Source organism: Gracilinanus agilis, chromosome 3, assembly GCF_016433145.1.
Source record: "Gracilinanus agilis isolate LMUSP501 chromosome 3, AgileGrace, whole genome shotgun sequence".
Classification (NCBI taxonomy): Eukaryota; Metazoa; Chordata; class Mammalia; order Didelphimorphia; family Didelphidae; genus Gracilinanus; species Gracilinanus agilis.
The window spans coordinates 207,526,696-207,551,099 of record NC_058132.1 but is presented as its reverse complement, the minus strand read 5'-3'; the positions used below and the strand labels follow the sequence as shown (position 1 = coordinate 207,551,099).

The window sequence follows — 24,404 nt, the reverse complement described above, 5'->3', positions numbered from 1 at the left end:
GTAGTAGATGCTTAATAAATGTTTGATTCTTAGAGGGTATGATCTTCAGGCCCTTTATCATCCTCGTTGGACTCTGGACATTCACTAGTTTATCACTGTTCTTAAAATTTGATGTCTAGAATTGAATTATTATTTGAAATATAGTCTAATAAAGGCAGTGTACATACACTGGAACTCTTGGAAATTACTGACTACATAGGTAGGGCTATTAAGTTTACTGACTAATCTAAGAGGACTACCACAACTTACTGGGGAAGAAGCTATTTCATCTGTTAAGCTAGAGAATGCCAGGCAACACAGAACTTTGACTATCTTTCCTTAACTGTGAGATCTTGTTTCGCACTTGGCCAAAGTTGGTGAATATTGAGAAAGTAACCAGAGCAGCAATCTCAGTTCTCTTACAATTTACTTAATCTCCCAATTCAGATTTGAAGGGAAGTCACACATATTTCATGAAGTTTAAATACAAAACAAAGCTTCTTTACCCAAAGACAAAATCTGATGATTCAGCCTAAATTCTACTTCTCAAACTCCAGCCAAGTAAACACCCAACAAATACAATCAAAATGAAATGCCTGTGCATTAACAATCGGCATCTGCGCAAGTCTTTAACATTTCATGTTGCTTATGACTAAGTTTACACAAAAAACACAGAACACTGAAGTCCTTGCTATCTTGTGAGGTTTAATTGGATTGGTTTGACAATAATGTTTAACTTTTATTGACATTTATACAAATTGTTGCATAGAATGCTTTTGCAAACCATAGCTTTTTAATATTTATTTTTCCATGCACAGTATTTAGCTAAATCTTTTTGGGGGGAATGACTTAATTGCAAAATTAATCTTCCATATTGACTATTTATTTAGGAAGTCCATTTTATAGAAAATTTCAGGTATGTAACTTTGACATGTATCAAAAGTGCAGTGCATCAATTTAATATAAAATTAGTAGTCAAATATAGTCTTATTCAGATATCAAATTTCACTTTTTAAGTACATTCAGATTCTAGCAATTAAACCAAAGTGATTATTACAGTTTAAAATGTTTAAAAACACCTGAAAGTTTTATTTATGTAATCTTAGACCTGGATAAGTTATATAAATAAAACCTGGGTAGTTTCTATTTAGGGAAACAATTAAATTCACTTCACTATAAGACACAGAGTCCTAGGAACTTTACATATGGCACTGTCCTCCAAAATGAGTTTCCTGGGTATGGGAGGATGGCAAACCTTGTTACATTGGCTATTAATTAGCTTACATTATTTAGTTGCTATGTCATATACCAGAAAATGTAATTACACAAAGACATTCTCATTTAAATAAAGTGCTGCAAGTAGTCACCCCACCCTTAACAGACCAATCAACACTGCCACAATAAGGTTTTCCACCCTTAGATTAAAAGCTCTTGGTTACAAAATTAATCGTCCTCAGTGAACAGGAGTATAAGGTACATTACATACAATCACCCTGCTATCCTTCATTATTGTCTTTCTGTACATTTTTTGAGGCCTTAAGAATCACAGCCCTTCCGGTAGTCAACGAATACTTAAACCCGGCCTTAGTTCAGTATCTGGTGTTGGAACTTTAGGGCACAGATTTTGGTGCTTAAAGAATCCTCCATCACTATGATCATATTGTAACTGCCCTGAAAGTGCTGACTCAAATGACATCAGAAGAGTTCAATGTGATAATATCCCTTGGATGCCTGTTGAATAAGTTTTTCTTTTCTTTATAGATGTTGGTATTTAGCAGTGACTAGGCATCAGTTTACTTAGTCTTTAAATTATCTCCATTGAATAACTCTTCATCCTGGCAACCATTTCTTGCATGGCCATTTACATTTTTTCCAACTATCTTCTTCATATAATGCATTGGTCCAGTGCCTTTAAGAACAGAAGGATACTTGAAAGAACCTCCAATTCTATCCCACAGCGTGAAATATTGGCCATAGTTATAGTCAAAAAAGAGGTGGTGATCTGTGTGATGGGCTGCACCATTAATAAATGGTTCTAAGATTTTTGGAACTTGGTAGGAGCCATCATGAATGGAAATTGTCCAGAGATTCACAAGGATGTAGAGGGTTAAATAAACCACTTTGTGTAATGGAAAGAAGAAAGGATATATATGATATGGTACTCCCTGAAGGAAGCCATCCATTGGGTGGAAAGCATGACTTGCAAACGGAGAACTAATCTTCCAAACATGATGAGGCTTGTGTAGATGCTACAGAAGGAAAAGGAGACCATTATCATAAAACAATTTTATTCTGCAAAATGTAATTTTTCATATAGAATATACTTATAGATGAAAAGGATCTTTAAGATCCTCTAGGTCAGCCCTCTTACTTTATAGATGAAGAAAATGAGATTCAGGGTTAAATGACTTGCTCAAACTATATACAAGAATATGAATTTAGATGTATAGGTCAAAATTATACCTTTCTGGAGAATCACATCCAAACTCTTGTTAATGAACAAAATTAACCTTGTAAACTCTTAAAAATGATTGCTTTTTTTCAGCATAGTGGTAAAAGCAGAGGTCTTGAAGTCAAGAAACCTGGATGGGAGATCAGGCAATCTGAGACCTACCAGATACGTCCCCATGAGCTAGTCACTTGATCTCTAAGCCTATTTCCTCATTATCTCTGAAAAGGTGTTAATGGGAAGGCAGCTAGGCTGCTCAGGTGATTGAGACTAGCTAAAGATTGGAGGTCTTGGGTTCAAATCTGACCTCAGACACTTCCTAGTTTTATGAACTTGAGCAAGTCACTTACCCCCCATTGTCTAGCCCTCACTGCTGTTCTGCTTTAGAACATGGTATTGATTCTAAGATGAAAGGTAAGATTTAAAAAAAATTGTGATAAAGTCATTAAAACTTCCTCATTATCTATGAAAATGTGATAATGGCTAGTGCCATATAGATTTATCAAAACAAAAAGATAAATTGGGCTTGTTAAGAGTTGTAGCCAAAAGAGTTGTAGTAGAATCTTTCCACTTTGCCTAGAATAACTCTACCTTATATATAAGTTTATGATGAAGGCCCCGATGAATCCAGTAGATCGCCATATCAGTGAAGAAGAGAAAGGATACCATACTAAGAATGACTCCAAGCCAACCTAGAAAATGGAGAAAAGAAGAGGAGCAGACTAAAACTTAAGTCTTGAAGTTTCATATAATAATTGGTTAGCAGAATTACCAACTATATTATAAAATAATCTCCTTGGAATTTTCTAGAAATCTATATAATTATATCCTTCCATTCATTCCCTAACTCCTTTCTCTAAAAGAGTTCAAATTGTTGTCTGCCCTTAATTTTTTAAAAGGACAAATGATATCACAGAGCAATGTCTTGACTTGCTAGTTAATTGGACCTAAATGAGACAGAGTTGCACAAAGTTGGTAGCTTCATATTTTCTTCCAGTATCATCAAAGTCCAGTGGCAAAACAAAGGTCACGATGACTGGCAGCAATGGCCCAGAATGTAGTGGATAACCATGGCTTCTTTGATGGTTGACCAAATTCTAAGCGTTCCACAGTGCCTGCTTTGGCTGCCTTCCTGACAGGTGGAACAAATTCTGCCCATCTGCCTATTTCACTGAGGAAAGTCTTTATATGTTTGTGATAGACATCCTCCTAAGTAACTGATGGGTTTAAGTCCTGCCAGTTACCCTCAACCTGCTTTTACTGGGGTGTGGCTGCTACACATGCTATAGATTCTTGGAGTCACAGGTGAGAATCAGGTGAAAGGTGGACACTACAGGTAGATGAGCAGTCCTGAAAAGAGTCTGGTAAGCCCTCACAGCAGACAAACTAGTCCTCCCTGAACACTCCATGCTCTCATGAGATATATGATACTTTAATGCAAATCTACTCAAAAATGTTAATTTTTTTAGTAAGTGCTTAATTGATAGCTTGATCTAAGAATGCTTTTTATTTTTATCCATTGCCTTTGGCCACTCACCTTATGCCACCTTTTAAAATTTTTTTTCCAATCCATCTTTTCCTTTCCATGAATTTATCACATCATGCCTAGATTATTATAACAGCTCCTTAATTAGTCTCCCTGCCTTCTAATACTGTCAGATTAATATTTTTTTGAAAACTTCACTAAAAATCTTTGTTACTTTCCTATTGACAACTGAGTACATAAAATATTTTTTTCCATGACTTGAATAGATTCAAGGGCATAAATAATTATCAAACCTAAGGAAAAACTGAAGTTGGAAGGTATAATGTCTTAGATGACAAAACTGTATTCCAAAAAAAGCTTTATAGGCTAGAACTCTCTGAGTTCCAGGGAAGGAGTGAACAGATCTGGAGCTCTAAAGGGGCAATGAAGTGGGTAGGGCTGTGACAAATGGAATAGGGTTGTAGGCAGCTGGGGATGGAAAATGGGATTTGTACAACAGTGGGAGTTCAGAATTGCTGAGGTGTGTGTAATCTAAGATAGGATAACCATTGAGAAATAAGTATAGACAGTATCAGTGGTATGAGAGAAGTCTATTGAGGGTGTCACATGATTAGACTATTTGAGGTCCTCCCAGGTAATAATATTATACCATATAAAGCTTCTGGAGCTGGTGGTGCCTAATCTGCCTTAAAGAAGGTTCTGAAGTATGAGAAGTAGAAAGAGTCTAGACTTGGAATGGTCCTGAAAAGTCCTGGGAAGCCACAGAAGCCAAGGAGTGACAGCTGCTGCCAAGGCTCCCTTCCCAAAAAACCAGAAGGCAGGTAGTAAGGGTTCAAGTGAAAAAGACCTTGTGGGGTCACTCAGTACTGGAGGTGGCCCAGAGAGCTAGAAGCCCAGTTTCCTTTCTTGTTCCCAGTGGTTCATATAAAAAGGACTCAGAGAATTAAATAGAGTAGAAGCTTCTATCTAAGTCAACTTCATGATATGAGACAAAATGCTAAATTTATTTTTAGACTTCCTTAAGAAAAAGCAGTGTGCACAAAACAGGCAAAATGACAATCCTTAATCAGACCCCATTTGGAGTATTATGTTCGGTTCTGGGTGCCACACATTTCAGGACAACTGACAAATGAGGGGATCTAGAAAATGGGGATTCAGATTGTAAAAAAAATAGCTAAAATTTATGCCATATGAGTAACAAAGAAAGGAAATAGCAGTATCTTAGTGTGAAGAAAAGGAGGATTAGGGAGAACATGTTTACTGCCTTACAATCTTTAAAGGGTTGTTTTATGAAAGAAATGGGAGAAGATCTGCTTGGTTCTAAAAGACAAAACTAGAACCAATGAATAGAAATTAAAGGGAAGCAATTTTTCAGTTCAATATAAAGAATTTCTAAAGAACTGGGCTACCCAACAATGGATTGTACTACCTTGCAAGTGGTTAAGATCAACGTGCATTCTTTAAACATCTTCGTATTGGGGATACAAAGATAAAAATGAAACAGTACTTGCCCTCAAGAAGCTTATATTCTATTGCTGGAGATATTCAAGGAAAGGCAGGATAATCAACTATTATTCTAGGGGATATTCTAGGGAGTATATGTTTCAGAAAAGGATTGAATTAGATAACTTTTGACCTCTGACTCAGATTCTGTCAGTAAAAAATAAACTACATAAAATCAAGTTCACCTAGCTTAATTCTGCTCATTCTTCAAAGTTTTTCTTATCATTCTACCCTACTGTGATCTTGCCAGCCTATAAACTTTTAAGGGAGCTATTTTATAATCCACTACTTTGGTATTTAAACCAAGTACTGCTTTGACAAACTTTTATATTATGCCTGTTATGTCCCCTTAACAACTACCTAGATTAAAAGGTCCTCATGTCCAGAGACTACCTCTGAATATTTTTCTATTATACACATGCAATTTGCTTCTTGAAAGTGTTGCTAAGTGCAAATATTTTTTATTTCTCATAATTTTCTATACAAAATATCTAGATTAACCTAGGCCTTTCATCAGCTTTCAGAACCTTTTACTCAAGCATCAGGTCTCTTTATGCAACTTAATAACCATTTAGAAATAACTATTTAGAAAGAAAACAAAGATTTAGTAGGAATTCTACATAGTGTCTGCAGTGACACTTGGTATATTTTCCATTTAAATAATTTCAGGTTTGATGACTTTGCTATTTTTCTTAAGAAAGTCTCATTTGAATTAACAAAGGTTATGCTTAGGAGGTGATTTAGCTTCTGGAAGACACTGATCTATATTTGGACTTCTCTATTCTTGACACTCAAATTATTTACTCACCATATGGTGAATCTTCTATGCGGTCATACAGTTTGCTGTAACCTCTGATCTCTGCCAGAAAAAATCCAACTGTGGGAATACTAATCCAAGGCAGTGCCTTGACAGTACACATAATCTCTCGATATACTTGGTTCTGAAATAGAGAGTTTCAATACTTTAAAACTGGATTCATTATTTGTTTTCAAAATGCATAATTTAAAGTAATGTAGATATATAACTACTTCTAATTGTGATTTAAAGATCCCTCTTACTAGCATCATTTTATTGATTTTTAGCCCAAACCATTTAATGCTTGTGTTGGAAGAAGGAGAGAGGAAGGAGAGGAGGGATTAGAAAGAGAGGAGGGAGAAAGAAGAAAAAGAAGGGAGAAGAGAAAGAGAGAAGAAGAGAGGAAGAAAGAGAGAAAAGAGCAAAGAAAAGACATTTCCTTAACCCATATTCCTTGTTAATTTTAATTTCTCAGAGGCATTTTCTTCCTTAAAATATTCCTACTGGACTGTATCATTTCAGGAAAGTGCAATGAATACAACCAAAATTTTCCTTCCACCAGCTCCATCATACCAGTCCCTTAATGTTTGTAATTCTAACCCTGTGGTAACTAAAAACAAGGGAACTGATATATGAAACTGATCAAAAACAATTTTTAAAATTCTAAATTCTATAAGGCAGCTAGATGGCACAGTAGACTGGAATGGGGAAGTTGTTCACTCATTTCAGTCATGTCTGACTCTTTGTGACGCCATTTTGGGTTTTTCTTGGCAGAGATATTGAAGTGGTTTGCCATTTCCTTCTCCAGCTCATTTTACAAATGAGGAAACTGAGGCAAATAGGATTAAGTGACTTGCCCAGGGTCACTTAGATAGTAAGTAACTGAGGCCAGATTTGAATTCAGGAAGATGGGTCTTCCTAACTCCAAACTTGAGACTATTTACTGTGCCACCTAGCAGTTCCTGTTAGGAAGACTTGAATTCAAATCCTGCCTCAGATACTTACTAACTATGTGATGCTAGACAAGTCATTTCATCTATCTTTCTCATTTCCCTCATATGTAAATGGGTATAATAATATCACTTACCTCCCAAAGTTGCTGTGAGGATTAAGTAAATTAATAATTGTAAGGTACTCTACAAACTTTAAAGCACTTTATAAATGATAGATAATAATAAAACTAACTAGTCTCCATTGTCCTGCTTAAGGATATATACTAAAGAACATAATTAGCATTTGCAGGCTGTAAGTAATTCCTCCCATCCTATACTTTCACTGATATATGGTATATAGGAAGATAAAGATGCTTACCTCTAAAAATAGTGGATGTTTCTTCAATGAGTGATCAAAGATAAAATAATAGCTCAGAGTTGCAAAAAAGAAATATAAAAAATAAGCACCAAGATTTGTTACAACTAGGAGACTGAGAGATTGTCGGATGATTTCGTCCTCCGGCCATGTACTTGGATATACATATGGTGTGAAAAAATAATAATCTGCAGCATTCAGTACAAGATCCATTGTGGTACCTGAATGACACAGATAAAAAGGCTTATATTTCCAAAATAAGAATCATTAGAATAACTGATAACTTTTATAAGCACTTCAAACACAGGACAAGCACCAGAGTTATTGCTGCTGAAGGAACTGAATTTAAATTCATGCCACTCAATTTGGAGACCCTTCTGCCAACAGTCAAATTCCCTTTAAGGCTGCGTTCTAGCAGTGGATTCTTTCAGCTTCAGTGTGGGACACTCTTATTTCAGTAGCATAAATTCTAAAAGTACAATTTTTTGGTTTTGAAAACATAGCCTTTGTTTATAGAAGCAGGACCTCTGTCATCAAAGGCTCTAATAGTGCTGTGGCCAATCAGAAGGGGCAAGAGTCCTTGCTTTTGCTTCCTAGGTTGGGGCAAAGTCACTTCTCTTGCTATGAAGGTAGGAGCAAAAAAAACCCCACAATCCTCAATTATACATATATACACACATCATAAGTATATAAATATATGTGTGTATAGTGACCCATGTTTTTGAATAGAATTAATATTATAAATACTAATAAAAATTCTATAATACTATCAGAGAGAACCACAGTTCAGGTAAATAATAGAAAATATGCTTGTAGGCCTTAAATGGACTTTGGGCACCTAATCATAGTCACAACACTGGAAAATGCAGGCTAAGTCTTAAACAACCAACTTACAGAACTTTGAGACACAACCTCTTTGTAAATTAGTGACTTAATATGTTTTAATTCAGCTCTTCAAAAAGTTGCTACTTGATACTATATCTCATCCATTCTGTGCACAAAATACAATCAGATTCTAGGAAAGGATAAATTTTATTCAAAACAGAACATCCCATTGCATTGCTAATACAATTCAGGCTACAAACCCTCCTTTCTTGTCTGTTATAAGTACCAACAGTTAAGGCTAAATGTGGGAAGGGTTGTTGGACTACTTGAAAGCTGTCTGTAGTTGTCTATTACTTCATATTTCCACAAATATGATTTTAACATGAATCTTTACATTGGATTAAAACAATCAATGCTACCCGAGAGGCTAAAGATAACTCCTAGTATAGCACAGTATACATATATCAAATATTATATAATGGTAATCTTTGTACTGGATTAGACTATCAGGTGCAATGCAAGCAAATTCATGTTTCATTAATTTTGATGAGACTTGAAAATTACTGTTAAATTTAAATTAAGTTAAAATGTAACCTTCCTACAAGTCAACTGAGAACCATATGGAAGTGTGACTTAAATGTGAAAATTTTAGTTTTGGGGGTGGAGGGCAGGAGGGAGATAGAAATGTTTAAAACTTAATTCACCACCTTCTACCATTCCCCACATACTTGAACCAACTTTTCTTCCTCTTTATTTTGATTAATGGCACCACAATTCTCCCATTTACACAGGGTTGAAAACCTGTGTCATCTTGGCTTTTTTCTTCTCCCTTCAAATTTATTCACCTAAGTAGTTCTGTCCCACTCTGTTTGTAAAATGTCTTCCTGATCAGTACCCTCCTTTTTATCTCTACTAACCTAGTTATAGTTTAATGCCCATTACTTTTTTTTTTAAAACCCTTACATTCTGGAATGTCAGGCACCAAGCATAGTGCCTTATATATGTTATATATACTTCAAGGATTTATTATTTTGTCAGCATGGGGTTTTCCTCTACTTATGCAGATTGCAATTCCTCTACAACTCTCTGCAAGTGGTAACAGCTGAAAAAAATTAATCACCCAGCAAACAATCTAGTGATGGACTCTCCAAACTAAGCTTAGCTAGTTTAACAGATACATAGGTCATCACTAGGCACATATCAGAGGCTTTTGGCCTAAATAAAGTCTTTTCCTTCAACTACCCTGCCCTCATACTTGAGGCCTAAACTATTCACTTGATGTAGTTTACCTATTTTTTTAGCCATTAAGCAGTCACACACTTAATTAATATGGCCCCCTATTTCATCAGTCTTCTTTAGTTACAACTCTACTACACTTTAACTGCCTACAAGGAAGAGTCACTCCTTAAACCTTGCCACAGGCCAAAACTGTTTCTCCTCCATAACCTTGAACCAAATACATCCTATCTGCCACAATCTCCTGGTCTTTCCCTCTTTCACACCTCTTAAACTTATTTATCCTCATTGTGATATTCAATTCCTCCTTCTCTATTCTCCTGGACCGTTTCTCCTATTCTGAACTTACTTTCTTTTAATCTTTTTTATTTTAAACCCTTACTTTCTCTTTTAATATTAGTTCTAAGACAGAAGAGAAGCAAAGGCTAGGCAATTGGGGTTAAGTGACTTGCTCAGAGTCACACAGGTAGGAAGTATCTGGGACCAGATTTCAACCTAACTCCTCCTGACGCCAGGTTTGGTGATCCATCCACTGTATTACCCAGTTGCTCCTTTTCTTTTCGTCTTGACCTTACAGTTAAACAACTCAAATACATATTGTCCTCCACTATTGGATTACTTGTTCTTCTACTCAATATTGGGGAAATCACCAGTTGCTACTTTTTATGATACCAGAGAAGTAGTCAGAACTGTGCTGACTGGATCCATTACAAACTCATAAAATTAAAAAAAAAAAGTAAGCTTACACCACTGTATGGCAAACCTATTCATCTTATTCCTTGAAGTCATTTTTTCAAACCTCTTTTCTCAACCCCTAAATCCAACTCTTCCCCACTCATTTTCTGCAGGTGATGATCTCCTACTTTACTGAGCCATCTAATGTGAACTTTCCTAAACCTTTAAATTTATGCCATCCTTTATCCTTCAATATTCAATCCTACAATTTCAGAGGAGATCGGCCTTTTCCTGACCAAAGCTAACTCCTTTATATCTTTGATAGCCTCTCTTCCTAGTTCTCAATAACTTAGCTTTATCAATCATTCTCTCCATCTCAAGCATCTTTAATATTTCCTTGTCTCATTGGCAACCTCCTTTGATATACATTACTCACTCCCAACCAAACAATTCATTATTTCTCTCTCCTCTCTTCATTACTCAACCTTCCAAAGTTGTATAACTCTTGTTTTCACTGCCTTGTAATCCAGTTTGTTTCCTAACAACTTCTTTTAAAAAAACAAACACCTTCTTTCTTAGAATTCATACCAAGTATTGGTTCCAAGGCAGAAGAGTGGTAAGATATAGGTAAATGGTGTTAAGTGCTTTGTCCAGAGTCACACAGCTAGGAAGTGTGTAAGGCCAGATTTGAACCCAGGACCTTCTGTCTCTTGGCCTGGCTCTCAATCTACAAAGCCATCTAGATGATCCTTAAAACTGCTTATCCTTTCTTTCTAAATAACCCTTACTTTCGGTCTTACTAACAACTAAGACAAAAAGGTAAGAACTAGGCAATCAAGACTAAGTAACTTGACCAGGGTCATGAAGCTAGGAATTATCTGAGGTCACATTTGAACCCAGGTCTTCCCAAATCTAGGTCTGGCACTCTGTCTACTGATCCAGCTACCTTCTCCCAACAACTCCTTTTGACTCTACTCTTAATATCATTAATGACCCCTTTACCACCAACTTCAAAGGCATTTAAATAATTCAAGTTCTTATATTTTCTTTGGCTTGTGATACTGTAAGAGCAATGGTGTCAAATTCAAACAGAAACAGGGATATGAAATGGTATATATAAGGATCCCTGTGGGCTGCATATTGACTTAGAAACACACATATTAATATCAGCTTCCCTTTACTGATTTTTGTTGGTTTTGTTAAATATGTCTTAAGTTACATTTTAATCTAGTTTGGGCTGCACACAAAGAGTGTCGTGGGACATGTGGACATCTCTGCTGTAGATAATTCCTTTATTTGACTTCAGTGACACTGCACTATTATTTCCTTTATGCTTTGTACAGTTTTCTTCATTCTTTCATCCTTCCACTTCTTTTTTTTTTTTTAATTTTTTTTAAACCCTTGTACTTCGGTGTATTGTCTCATACGTGGAAGAGTGGTAAGGGTGGGCAATGGGGGTCAAGTGACTTGCCCAGGGTCACACAGCTGGGAAGTGACTGAGGCCGGGTTTGAACCTAGGACCTCCTGTCTCTAGGCCTGACTCTCACTCCACTGAGCTACCCAGCTGCCCGATCCTTCAACTTCTAAAGTTTTAAGGTTTTTTTTTTGTTGTCTTCTCTAAAATATACACACCTTCTCATGATCACCCCCCACTTCATCCACTGTTTTAGTTTTAGTTATGTATAAAGCTGACTTCTCTCAATTCTATATACTGACTCTAAATATGTATTCTCCACATGTCATGCAACGGGGTCAATTTGGAAAAACTGTGGGTTTATAATATCTGGGGAAAGCAGATAACTCATGCAGAAATTATAGCTGAATTGCTAGAGGCTATCAAGAAACAAAAGCAAATAGCTATAATTCACTGTAGAGCACATGGCTTTGGGAAAGATTCAGTGTCTAAAGGGAATTATAAAGTGAATATGACAGCCAAATATGCTGCTAGACAAGCCCCTGCTTCTGTTATGAATCTGTCTATAATACAGCTGATCTAACAAAGGCTTATAAAAACTCTGAGATTCAAACATGACAGGAAAAGTTTGGAGCAAGAAAAGTAAATAACATCTGGTTGTCAGACACTGGAAAGCCAATCTTGCCAAAAGAAGTCTATTACCATATACATAATTCCATCCATAGTAAAGGATACTTTGGCACCCAAGCCTTGGTGGATAGTATTAAGAGAACATGGATCACCGCAGGAATAACCACAGTTGCAAATAGAGTCTGTAATAGCTGTTATGTCTGTCAAAAATTCAGTCAAGGAGCATTTAGAAAAAAAGGGTTAGGAAGAAGACCACTAGTCTACTCTTGTTTGAAAATTTGCAGATAGACTATATAACTATGCCCAAAGCAGGGAAATTCAAGTATTGCTTGGTATTGGTGAAAAGATTGGCACGATGGTCAGAGGCTTTTCCATTTGCTACAAACACAGCAGGATTTGTAGTAAATATATTGCTAAAGGAAGTAATTCCTAGATATGGAACCCCTGTTACCATAGATTCAGATTTGGGGACTCATTTTACACAAGAAATATTACAGAAGGTTTATGAGAACCTAGGAATAACAGCTAAATTTCATGTCCCATATCATCCACAGAGCTCTGGACAAGTAGAAAGATTAAACAGAGAGATAAAAAAAAATGGTTGGAAAGCTTTGTACGGAGACTCATTTAAAGTGTCCAGAAATTCTATCTTTAGCTTTGTTCTATGTTTGTACTTGGCCTTGTGCAGATTTACATATTTCTCCATATGAAATGCTGTTTGGTCATCCACCTTTACAGGCAAATACTTACAGCACAGATTATGTCTCAGTGCTAGGAGGAGACATGCAAATTCTTATATTACACCTTTGCAAAACAGGATAAGAGAACTACATGATTTGGGTGTGTTAGTTCAATTTGGACCTTTGGATTTTTCCTTACATAACATAAAACCAGGAGATTTAGTCTACGTAAAAAAACTTTGCAAAAACATCTGCAACAGAAGAAAGTTGGGTCAGACCATTTGCAGTTATTTTAACCACACCTTCATCAAAAAAATCTTAGAAAGAGAAGCTTGGATTCATTGTTCCCATGTCAAAATAGCAAGCAGACAAAATAGGGACGAAGGAAATATAGAAATAAAGGAAGGAGAAGGAGAAGCAGGAGAAGAAGAGATAGAAAGCATTTACTTAGAAGGAAGCTGAAAGATTCATCAGGCAAAAATAAAGACTACAGGCAAATATAGACTACAGTCAGAAAGCTCATGAGGGGACAAATCCAGTGGAAGAGAATGAAAGCAGCCCAGAGGAAAACCATGGAAGCAGATCTTAGCAACAGGAAGGAATAGCAGGCAGAAGCAGAAGACCCGATGCTGAAAAGATAGCAAAGACTGTACGGGAATCTGCAGAGAAGAAGATCAGATGAGGAATGGACTGCAGACAATGAGATATATGTGTCAGTAAACATACTACCTTTCCAAAATAGTCACATGCAACATTACATAGATACACAAGAAGAGAAAAAAAGAACAGAACCATTAGGCAAGATGAGAAGAGGAAGAACTGAAGAAATGGTAAGTATATTTCCATGTAAAGAGCACATAGAGGATACATGTTTCAATAACTACTATAAGATTTTATTTGATACTATATCCATGTAGATAAATGCATATTTATGAAGTGGTTGACAGAGCAATAAAGTAGTTATACATATTAGATTCAATGAGATCTTACCTAGATAGAAGGTCTGACTGAAATATTCTACTTAGGTAACATCAGGAAACATACAGGGATCAATACACAGATTCAAGTAGGAACATACAGCACATATTACACACACATGTAATATATGTACATACTTGTAAAATATATAGCTTTGTAATATATGTACATACTTGTAAAATAGGGATAGCATAATTGCAATATAGGAAATATACATATAAAGAAATATATGTATACATGTGAATATGTGTATATAAAAGGTTTGTATAGTACATAAATATATGTAAGATGTAAATTTAATGTTTATAGTTGTTGTTATGCAGAAGTTTTACTATTTTGTACATATATGTAAATATATACAGATATGTAAGTATTTGTCTATATATGTACAGGTTATGTAAAAAGGTCTGTGCATAGTTAAAATGAGTTGAAAACCTTAGCTTCACAAGATAAAATGCTTAATTTAAAGTTCTCTGAAGAAAGTTTTGGTTTGATGTAATAGCAATAGCATTTAGTATAGAAAGAGTTTGTTTTGAATTGTTTAGCTTGGTTTTTTTAAAGTATTTTGCATAAGTTTATTTTTTTGGTCATATAGATTGTGTTTTTTGTAAAAGCTTATGCTACATTGTGTTTATTGTAATTTTTTCTTTTTCTACATTGCTATAATTTTTTAGATAAGATTGATTTTGCATTAGATGAGTATCATAGTTTTGTTTATGTTACAAACTTTTTTTTTTTAAACCCTTGTACTTCGGTGTTTGGAAAACCACTGATCTAGATTCTTCACCCAACTTCTACGGATTCCTCACGGAATCTTCTTTAGGTCTTCAAGCTGCTTAAATCTGCTCTCTCTAACTAAAAATCCCTTCTATATAATCTACCGTAACTATGGTCCTCAAATAAATTGTAGACACAGTAAAAGTTCATCAGAGTAGAAAGAGAGTTTGAACTCTCATTTAGCTCAGGCTCTTAGGCAGAGCCTAAGATAGCTGCAGGCCTCTTCTCTAAAGACAGAGATTTATCAGGGGCACACACACAAATTCAGTCAGGAAACCTCTCAGGAATCAGGAGGTCACAAGATCCCTGGTAGATGGCAACTGGAGTCAGGAATGGACAGGATCTTAGGAATCTCTCAGTAGCTGGACCACAGAAACTTCCAGGTATCAGGAAAGGTAAGTCACCTCCTTCAGGCATAGACAAATTGCCAACAGGAAATGAACTCTCCGCTCTCCTGGCTGATCAGGAATAATTGACCTCCAATGGTCCTTGGCATTTAAGGTGCTACATAAACTGGGGCCAATATACTTTACCATTTTTTTTTTTACATTATAAGACTTTGCTCTAAATTATCCCCTTTGCCTGACAGTAGAAGCAATCTGCTGGAGATGAGATGGAATTGGATTGCTTATGCAGGTAGAAGGGATCACCTTGGCAAAGAGTAGGGCCACCTCTTTGTCTGACACAGATGATAGATGAAATTGTAGCAGAAGACAATCAGAGTGATACAAAAAGAGGGAGTTCCCCTGGGAATGGCTTCAATTTTTTCAATAAAATATCAGACAAGGTTCTCAGCTGAGAGAGTGGGAGAAGAGGGATCCATGAAAGGTTTCAAGAGGGATTGAAAGATTTGGAAGAGCCATTGTGGAGAATAGGATAGTGAGCTAATAAAATATTTCCAGAGCTTTGCACAGACTAAGTGTATAATATATGTCTAATGAATAACTTTTTAAAAGTGTAAATTGATCCTTTAAAAAGTTTTAACAGTAAGCTTTATTAAAGAAAAGAAAAAAAGAGAAAGGGAGAATAAACAGGAAGTGACATAAGCAATAAAGAAAGAAGAAAATTCTCATTAGGTCTGTAAACTATTCTTGTCATATCCAGGCATTCGCCTGTATTAAAACCTTGAATAGTACCTATTTTCTAATTTTCCTATGAAATTCAATTTCCCAAGCAGTTATTATTTATGCAAAGTAATGTGCCAAATACTGGAGACATAAAGAAAAAAATTAGAATCCTTGGCATCAAGGAACTGATAGTCTGCTATATTATACAAATAAGAATACACTGCAAATTGAGGAAGGGAGAAAGAGGAAGAGAGAAAGCACTAGGTACAGAGATTAATAGGAAGGGATAGCTGGGAGACAGCTTCTTTCAAGGATCAGATCAGGAACCAAGATGCTTTAAGCTTAGAATGTCCTTAACTTCTAAAATAGGGACAATACCTTTAAGATTTCACCTCTTGGATTACTAGTCAGGCTCAAACAAAATAATATTGTCATATTTGAAAATTAAGGTAAACTGAAGCACAAAGTTCCAAGAATGTTGGATTTATGGGTATAGCTAGCAACTATTAATAAAAAGAGTCTCTCGGCCTTTCAAAAATCCAAAAGACCACTAAATAGAGCTTACTAGGCTTAATATAGTTTTGAGAAGTACCGGAGAACAAAGAACAGGAGAACAAAGAACAGGAAGCATCACAGATGGAAAACAATATGACTGGTTACAAAGTATGAAGTATTATAGGTGGAAAAAATATGATTGGCAGGACATTTGGGGCTAACAACAACCCTTCCTTCCATCCTATCAGGAAAGGTCAATTGACAAGTCCATCTGTTCATTAGTTGAACAGAGATAACAGATTTCTTGGCACCTGATTTGTTAGTAAGGTAATAGATCTCCCTTAATTATACATGACTATGTAAGGCCATATAAAGATAATGTATTTCTTTGAGTTCAGATGATTTATAGGACAAATAAATTTTAAACTCAGAGAGGGAAAACTGAATTTCTGAACCCATGAACTTCTGAACTTCTCTCAGACATGGTTCAAGCAACTACAGAATAGAATCACATACAAAATATCAAAAATCAATATTTGATTTTCTCAATGTTCAAGTACCTTGTTGTTCAGTCATTTCAGTTGTGTCAGACCCTTTCTGACTCATTTGGGGTTTTCTTGGCAAAGATAATGAAGTGGTTTGCCATTTCCTTCTCCAGCTCATTTTACAGATGAGAAAACTGAGGCAAACAGGGATAAGCGACTTCTCCAGGGTAACAGAGTTATTGTCTGAGGCCAAATTTGAACTCAGGAAGATGATACCTAGTCTAGCTCTCTATCTACTGTGCCACCTAGTTGAGATAAGTGCTTTACAAATTTTAAGAGTCTAATACAATTGCTGACTATTATTATTAGTTGTTTTTTTTTTAAGCCCTTACCTTCTCTCTTAGATTCAATACTCTGTATTGGTTCTAAGGCAAAAGAGCAATAAGGGCTAGGCAATAGGTGTTAAGTGACTTGCCTAGGGCCACACAGCTAAGGAAGTATCAGAGGCCACATTTGAATCTAGTACCCTCCCATCCCTAGGCCTGGCTCTCAATCCACTGAGTCACCAATTAGCTCCCTATTATTAGTTTTAAGTAAAGGAATGTTAGCTGATACCTCCAATCCACAAATCCTTAACTTCTTTAAACACTGAAAAGAACCTATAGTTCAGAGGGGGAGAAATTATTTTCAGTTCATTGCAGAGGTTTTTCATTGACTCAGAGTAGATAAAATCAAGATTGTTATATAAAACCCAGTAAATGAAGTTTTCTAGCTAAAATTTATTAGCTTAATAAATATTTGTTTCCCACTCTATCCCTCCCTAGCTTTATGTCCAGTATTCTATCAGTTCTATCCATGACACTAAATATACATATAAATATGTATGGATATATGTATATGCAAGGATATATATGTAAAGTATCTTTGGAAAAATTATATGTATATATACACTTATATATACTCATGCACACACCCCAACATGTATATAAATGTATAGATACAGTTGAGCTATAGTGAATACAAAGCTAGCCTCAAAACCAGGAGGGGGGGGAAGGCAATTAACTTTTCTGTGCTTAAAGACATTCTAAGCAGAGAAGTGTCCACCAGCAGAAGTGAAAGGAATTTCTAATGTATACATCACATAGACATATATTTGTATGCATATCTATTTCTTTTCAAAGACAGCTATTTTTAAGGCTAAAGTGTAAACATGGAATGAAAATGTTATTTACTCTATTATTCAATTTTACTGTCTTTTCCTCTAAAAGTTCTTGGAAAATGGTATTACCAAACAAAAATTTACGTTAAAATGTGATTTTATTTGTAAAGTTTTATATAAAAAACTTTTCATGGCTATAGATGTGCCCAGGTTCTTACAGCCAGAACTTTAAAGTCAGAAAAAAACACCTCAATTTCTCCTTTTCCATGTACATTATATATTCAATAATTCAACTCAGTTAACATTTATTATATGCCTACCATGTGCCAGACACTTGCCCTAAGCTTTGGGTATGGAATATATAGAAATTCTAAGTGGTCGGTGTGGTATTTAGGCTATATCATCCAATGGCCATTAGGCTTTAATCCTTGGCCCCAAGTGGCACAATGGATAGAGCCAGGCCTGGAGTTAGGAGAGCCCCGAGTTCAACCCTCAGATACTTACTAGGCTGGACTTAACCCTGTTTGCCTCATATTCCTCATTTGTACAATAAGCTGAAGGAAATGGCAAACTATTCCAAGGATCTTTACCAAAAAAATCCCAAAGACCTAAAAGACTGAACAACAATAAAACTTGTAATTACCTCCACGTTTTACTCAGGTGGGCTCAGGGCATTTGAGTCTCAATTTTATTATTTTAATTTTTATCTTCACCCTAGGGCAGCTAAGTGGTGCAGGCTTGGAGTCAGAAATACTCATCTTCCTGAGTTCAAATCCTGTCCTCTGACATTAGCTAAGGGAAGCCAGGCAAGTCACTCAACCCCATTTGCCTCAGTTTCCTCTGTAAAATAAACTGGAGAAGGAAATGGCAAGCCACTATAGTATCTTGGCCAAGGGAAGTGTCGAACTGACTGAACGACGAATTACAGTAAGCGAGGGCTTCCAATAAAACCCTTTCCAAAATAAGGTAAGGTAACTACACGGGGCGATGCCCAAGAAGCGCTCAGCCAAACTTCAGGTGCTGTCAGTTTTCGGCTGTCATTTTCCCACCCTCTTTCCTCAAAGGCATGGGAACCAAGTGTCCCCCAGGAGCGGGACATTCTGAGCCTTTCTCGGTTCTGACAGTTCGCTCTAAAGGATCCTCTGGATGAGTCCCAGCAGGTTTCGAGGGGAAAAGCTTTGCCCAGAGGAGCCTGAGAAACTACTCCTGTCCACGCCCCCAGCATTCCCCTTCGGAAGGGCGGAGTTCGCCCCGATCAGCCCGGGCTCCATTTCCAGGGGAGCCCCCGCCCCCTCCCCGAAACACCCCAATCCCAAGGCTCCGTTCTTTCCCTCCGGCTCGGAAAAATTTCCTCCTCTCCAAATCCAGTTCCCAATTTCCTGAGAGTTCTACCTTACCAAAGTCCCTCCCAGCTCCCCACGCACACCCCATAAGTGCACCTTTCCTCCTGGAGAAGGTCCAGGCCGCCGGCTCTCAAACTTGGTTCGGATCAGGAGCGGCTGTGCCTCTAGAGATCAATCGGCTGGCTGCTGAGGCAGTTCCCGGGCCTGGGTTACCTGGGGAACGAGGAAGGAAGGCGGGGAAAGGGGACGGCAAGGAGCTCGCGCCAACCAATCAGGGGAAGGGGGCATAGGCTGATATGACGGCGAATCGCGCGACCAGTAGAAGCAAAGTCATTGGCGTCATGTGACGGCCGCGCGCTAGAGACCCGTCGTGTTCCTTTTCAGGACATGGGCGCTGGCGAGTGGAGAGGGCGGAGCCTCGTTACGAGCTTCAGTATTGGTTGAATCTGATGCTAATCCGGTACCCACCCACATCTCCCACCCCTCTTGCTGCCTGAGAGATGCTTTTAGACCTTTTTGACCTGTCCTCTTTTTCTAGACCTTTGGTGGCGACTTCCCCCAGGAAGCTTGAGGAGGGGTTGTTTAGAGTGGTCCGCTGGGTTCGAATCCTGCCCCAGCCCCTGACCACTTAACCACTTAATAGATTATCCTGGGAAGGTTGTTTCCTCCCCCTGGATCTCAGATTCCTCATCTGGAAAATGAAGTGTAATCTCTGAGATCCCTTTCAGCCAGACCTATGATCCTAATTTAACACAACTCCACAAATGGAAAGCACCCTTCCAAAAAAACAAAAAACAAACGAACAAACAAACAAACAACAACAAAAAAAAACCTGTTTGGTGCAGTTGGAAACTAAACTTCGTCTCTATTCAGCAGTCAAATTGAACTTCCCAAAGCGTGAACAGGGCTGACCTTGACCTCTCCATGATCCAGGTGCCCAAAACAAACTCCAGTGGCTCCTCCAGAGTCTAAGTAAAATCCTATGGAGTACAAAGCCTTTCATATCTGCTGCCCCTCTCCTTCATCTTTCCATCTTTTTACACCTTACTCTGTAGTTCGGTGATCCTATTCTTGATGTTCCAGATACAAGGGTGTTTTCACTGGCCATCTCTTATGCCTCGTTCTTTCTCCTTCAGTCTCTCCTGTCTTCTCTAGCTTTCTCTCAGTTTCAGCTAAAGGTTCAGCTAAACCTTCTTCAAGAGATGTTTCCCAGTCCTCCTTAATCTTAGTGCCTTTCCTCTATACTAGCTCCAATTTACCCTATCTATATCTTGTTTGTTCATAGTTGAATTTTTGTTTTTACAACTTTTTTCCTCCCTCCACTCATTAGACTATTGAGCTCCTTGAGAATAGAGGCAGGGATGTCTTTTTTCCCTTCTTTATATCTTCAGCACTTGGGACAGAGTAGGTACTTAATAAATGTATCTTGAGTGACTGCTAGTTGTTGAACAGACTAAGGCAATGGTATCACAGCCTGGTCCCTTAAAGAACTTGTATTACTTTTTGTGCTCTGAGCTCAATTCCAACTTTCATGGTCTACACTTGTTAAATTTTCAGTGTGTTCATGTACACATCAGAAATGGGCAATCACTTCAAAGGGGAGGGAGTTGTTTTACTGATTGATTTATGAAAGAGATGGAGAAAATAATAATAGATTAGATTTAGAGTGCCAGATCACACCTGATAGTAGAAAAAATTAGGGAGAGAATGATGGATGCAAAAGAGATATAGACAAAGTACCCTAAGAAAATTTCAAGCAGGAGCTTGAAATATTATTTTTAGTTGGGAGTGGCATCAGAGAAAGAATGGTATAGGACAGTAATGGCAAACCTTTTGGAGCCAGAGTGCTGGACACTGCCCCAACCCCATCTCCCAGAGACCCTGTGTCTTGCCTCTCTCCCCAAACATGCTGGGTATTCCCTACCCCCACCTTATCAACTGTAGTGCAAAAGGGTGCATATTAGCCCTGCAAAGCCTTTCTGCAGAATTTCTGACAGTTGAAAAGGGTTTAGAATCCTGAGGTTAGACAGTTGACCCTGGAGACTCAATGAGAGTAGAAGGGTCAACTGAGCTCTATTCTTTGGACTGAAAACCTGGCCTATATTCTGCAGCTTTTTTCTTAAAATTTGTTAGCTTAACTATTTCCTTTGGATCTCCTTAACCTACCTTGTTCCCAAACATCATTTTCCCTTCCTAAATTTCTTGGGGTTTTGAAAGGAGAGTGGATCTGAGTGTTAGCTTTCAAATTTGGTAGATTTAGTTTCCCCATAGTCAAATAGGGCTTACCCTTGTTACAAATTATCTCTTGAATCATTGTATCCAACTTTCCTAACCCTATAGGCTACAAAAAAACAAACACAAAAACAAAAAACCTCTTGGGGCTGAGTTAGGCAGGTCCTTTCTCAGTCTCACATTCCTGTCTCCCTCCCCCACCTGAAGCTTTCTCTAGGCAGCTGTTAGAATTATCTTGTACCCCTCCATCCCTTCCAATCAATCTGAAAACTCAATAAACCCTGTTTGTTACTTAGTCAAACCTTTGACTAATTCATTATTTGATTGATAAGAGAGGGAGAAGGGGAGAAAGGAATAATATTGTCTCTGGGTCCTGAAGGGAATTGGAGGTGTCCATTTTGGAGGAAGTGTAATCTCAATACTTCCTCTGAACTCTTCCTTTGTGAACCTGAGAAACTGACTAGAAAGCCCTCTAGTCAGTTTCAAGCCATTCTTGGCTGGCCCTAACCTTTGTCTGTAGAAGTGCCCTTCCTATTTGAAGGGCTCAGTCTGTTTCCCTTTAGTGTCTCTGCCTCAAACCTTTTTCCCAGTCTGTGTCTCCCAGGCTGTAGCTGCTTGCCCAAAATATCTCATCCTCTCCCTTGCAACTCTTTATACCTCCGTGTTTATATTCCCTAAACTCAGTCATTCCCTTACTTCTCCTACCACCTCAATTTACCACCTTCACCATTGTATCTTCCTTATTCACTTTACTGTCTTAGGGATCCACAAACCCTATCCACAGTGCCTTATCCCCTATTACAACCTTACCTCTGCCTTAATTTCCCTATTACCTCTAGCCTATTCCCATATTACAACCACTTTATTACCCCACTAGCTTAATCCCCATATAACACAACACAGGGGAGGGAGAAAGTGCTCCCATTGGGCTGCTGGAGAGAGGAGAGAGGGGTGGATGTTGTGAAAAATGTCATCAGGCACAGTGGAGAGGGAGAAAGGAGCACCTCCTCCTGAGTCCTTCTGTCTTTTTAGTAACAAACTGGAGATGGGAGGTGGGGAGGAAGGATGGATGAGTGCCCACAGAGAGTGCTCTGCATGCCATTTTTGGCACTCATGCCATACATAGGTTCACCATCACTGGTATAGGAGGTGGTGTTTGAATTGAACTTTGAAGGAAGACCAGTTCTGAGAGGCAAGGATGAGAAGAAAGTTCATTCCAGGCATAGAGTGAGGCAGTAGGAATATATAGGGCAGGAGATGGCATATCTATTTTAAGGAAAGAGCTAGTGGTTAAATTTGTTTGAATTGTAGAGGAAGTAATGTTAATTTTTTTTAAACTGGGAAATTAGAATATAGATAGATTATAAAGGTCTTAAACACAAGACTAAAGAGCCCTGAAAGGTTTTACATGGTGAGAACTGCTCTTGTAAAGATTATTTTAATCATAAAGACGGGATTGGTGTGGAAAGAATTTGAGACCTTTTAGGATATTATTACTTGTGAGTAGTGTGGAGAACTTGAACTAGGGTAATGGCTAAATTAAGAAGAGGTTGGATATGGAAGATGTGAAATTAGAATGACAGAAGATATTTGTTGCCTGGGCACTAATTGGATTTAAAAGGTGATGATGATTGGAAAGTAAAAGATGATTCCAAGGTTAGGAACCTTGGTGATTGAAAGGTGATCATATACTCAAAGGGAATAGGATAGTCTGGAAACTTTAGTTGACAGGGATCAATACTACCCTTTGGGTTTGGCTATCTAGCCTTTTATTTATAATACTTTTCTATCTAACACCCTAATTTCTACAAGAATAGCATTAGAGACTTTGTTAGATTCTTTGCTAAAATAATAGTTCAATTACATCTGTAGTATTCTACTAACCTACAGTAAATCTTGTAAGACTATTAAAAAAATTAAATATGTTTGATTTGGCATGACCTGTTCTCATTCGTGAGAACATTTGTTTTTCTTTGTGTTAATGTATCCCTAGAATTTTGCAATATAGAATTTTGCTAGGTCAATCTGTCTGGCCTACGGTTTTGAAGAATTGATTTCCTAATTACTCTTTTTCTTTTTGTCTCTCTGTCTCTCCTTAAATCTAGGCAAAATTTGGCCTTCTTCAGCCCTATGATAATCCTTCAATTCTCCATATTCTTTTTTCTAAGATCTCACATGGTAGTTCAGTAATCACTTCTGCTATTTCTGAAAGTACTCAAAGATGTAGTTTATTTGGATTGGTTTCCTGAACTTATTGAGAATAAGGGTTATTTCACCATCTCTCTGTCTTGAGTTTAAACTCATTACTAGCCATTTCCCTTCTATTCTTTCTCATCTTTGGTAGAGAAAACAGAAGAAAAAAAAGCATTGAGCAAGCAGCTTCATTTTCTATCATTGGTCATCATGGTTGTTTATCTAGCTAAAGAAATGATTCTTGCCCCTTTTTAAGCCTCCTTATTTTCCTGCTCCATTTAGCTAAAAACAACAAAGCAATAAACCCAGTTTGTTATTCTTATTTTTCTTTGCCATTTTTGTCTTTTTATGAACTTTAATACTAAGGATAGTAACTTCACAGGTTTCTTACATCCTTTTGTATTCTTCAGTCATCAGCCCTTCTACAAATGTCTTTTTGAAATATAAGTTGATTGAGTAAGGTCCATGGTCATCCACAGTGGTCTCTTCAGATAACTCTCTATTTTCATCCTCATCATAATTCTCTTTTGTGTTTTTGGAATTTCATTCCAGAGAACTTCCAATGAGTCCTGAACTGACTTACCAAACTTCCCGTAGTAGGATGCCAACATTTTGAGTGGATATTCCATGATGAATATTTATGCTAACATGGATGAACACCATATGAGATGGGCAAACATGGATGAGTTGCCAT

At 37.3% G+C, this 24,404-nt stretch overlaps 1 protein-coding gene across 1 annotated transcript; it reads right to left on the bottom strand.

The window, feature by feature from the left end:
• Positions 1-664: 664 nt before the first annotated feature.
• SC5D (sterol-C5-desaturase) lies at positions 665-19,435 on the bottom strand. The gene is made up of 5 exons (XM_044666409.1): positions 19,382-19,435; positions 7,525-7,742; positions 6,226-6,358; positions 3,020-3,120; positions 665-2,228 (listed from the first exon to the last, which is right to left on the bottom strand). Exons 2-5 carry the CDS (start codon positions 7,732-7,734, stop codon positions 1,773-1,775), a joined length of 900 nt encoding a protein of 299 aa, XP_044522344.1. The 5' UTR covers positions 7,735-7,742; positions 19,382-19,435; the 3' UTR covers positions 665-1,772.
• Positions 19,436-24,404: the final 4,969 nt, after the last annotated feature.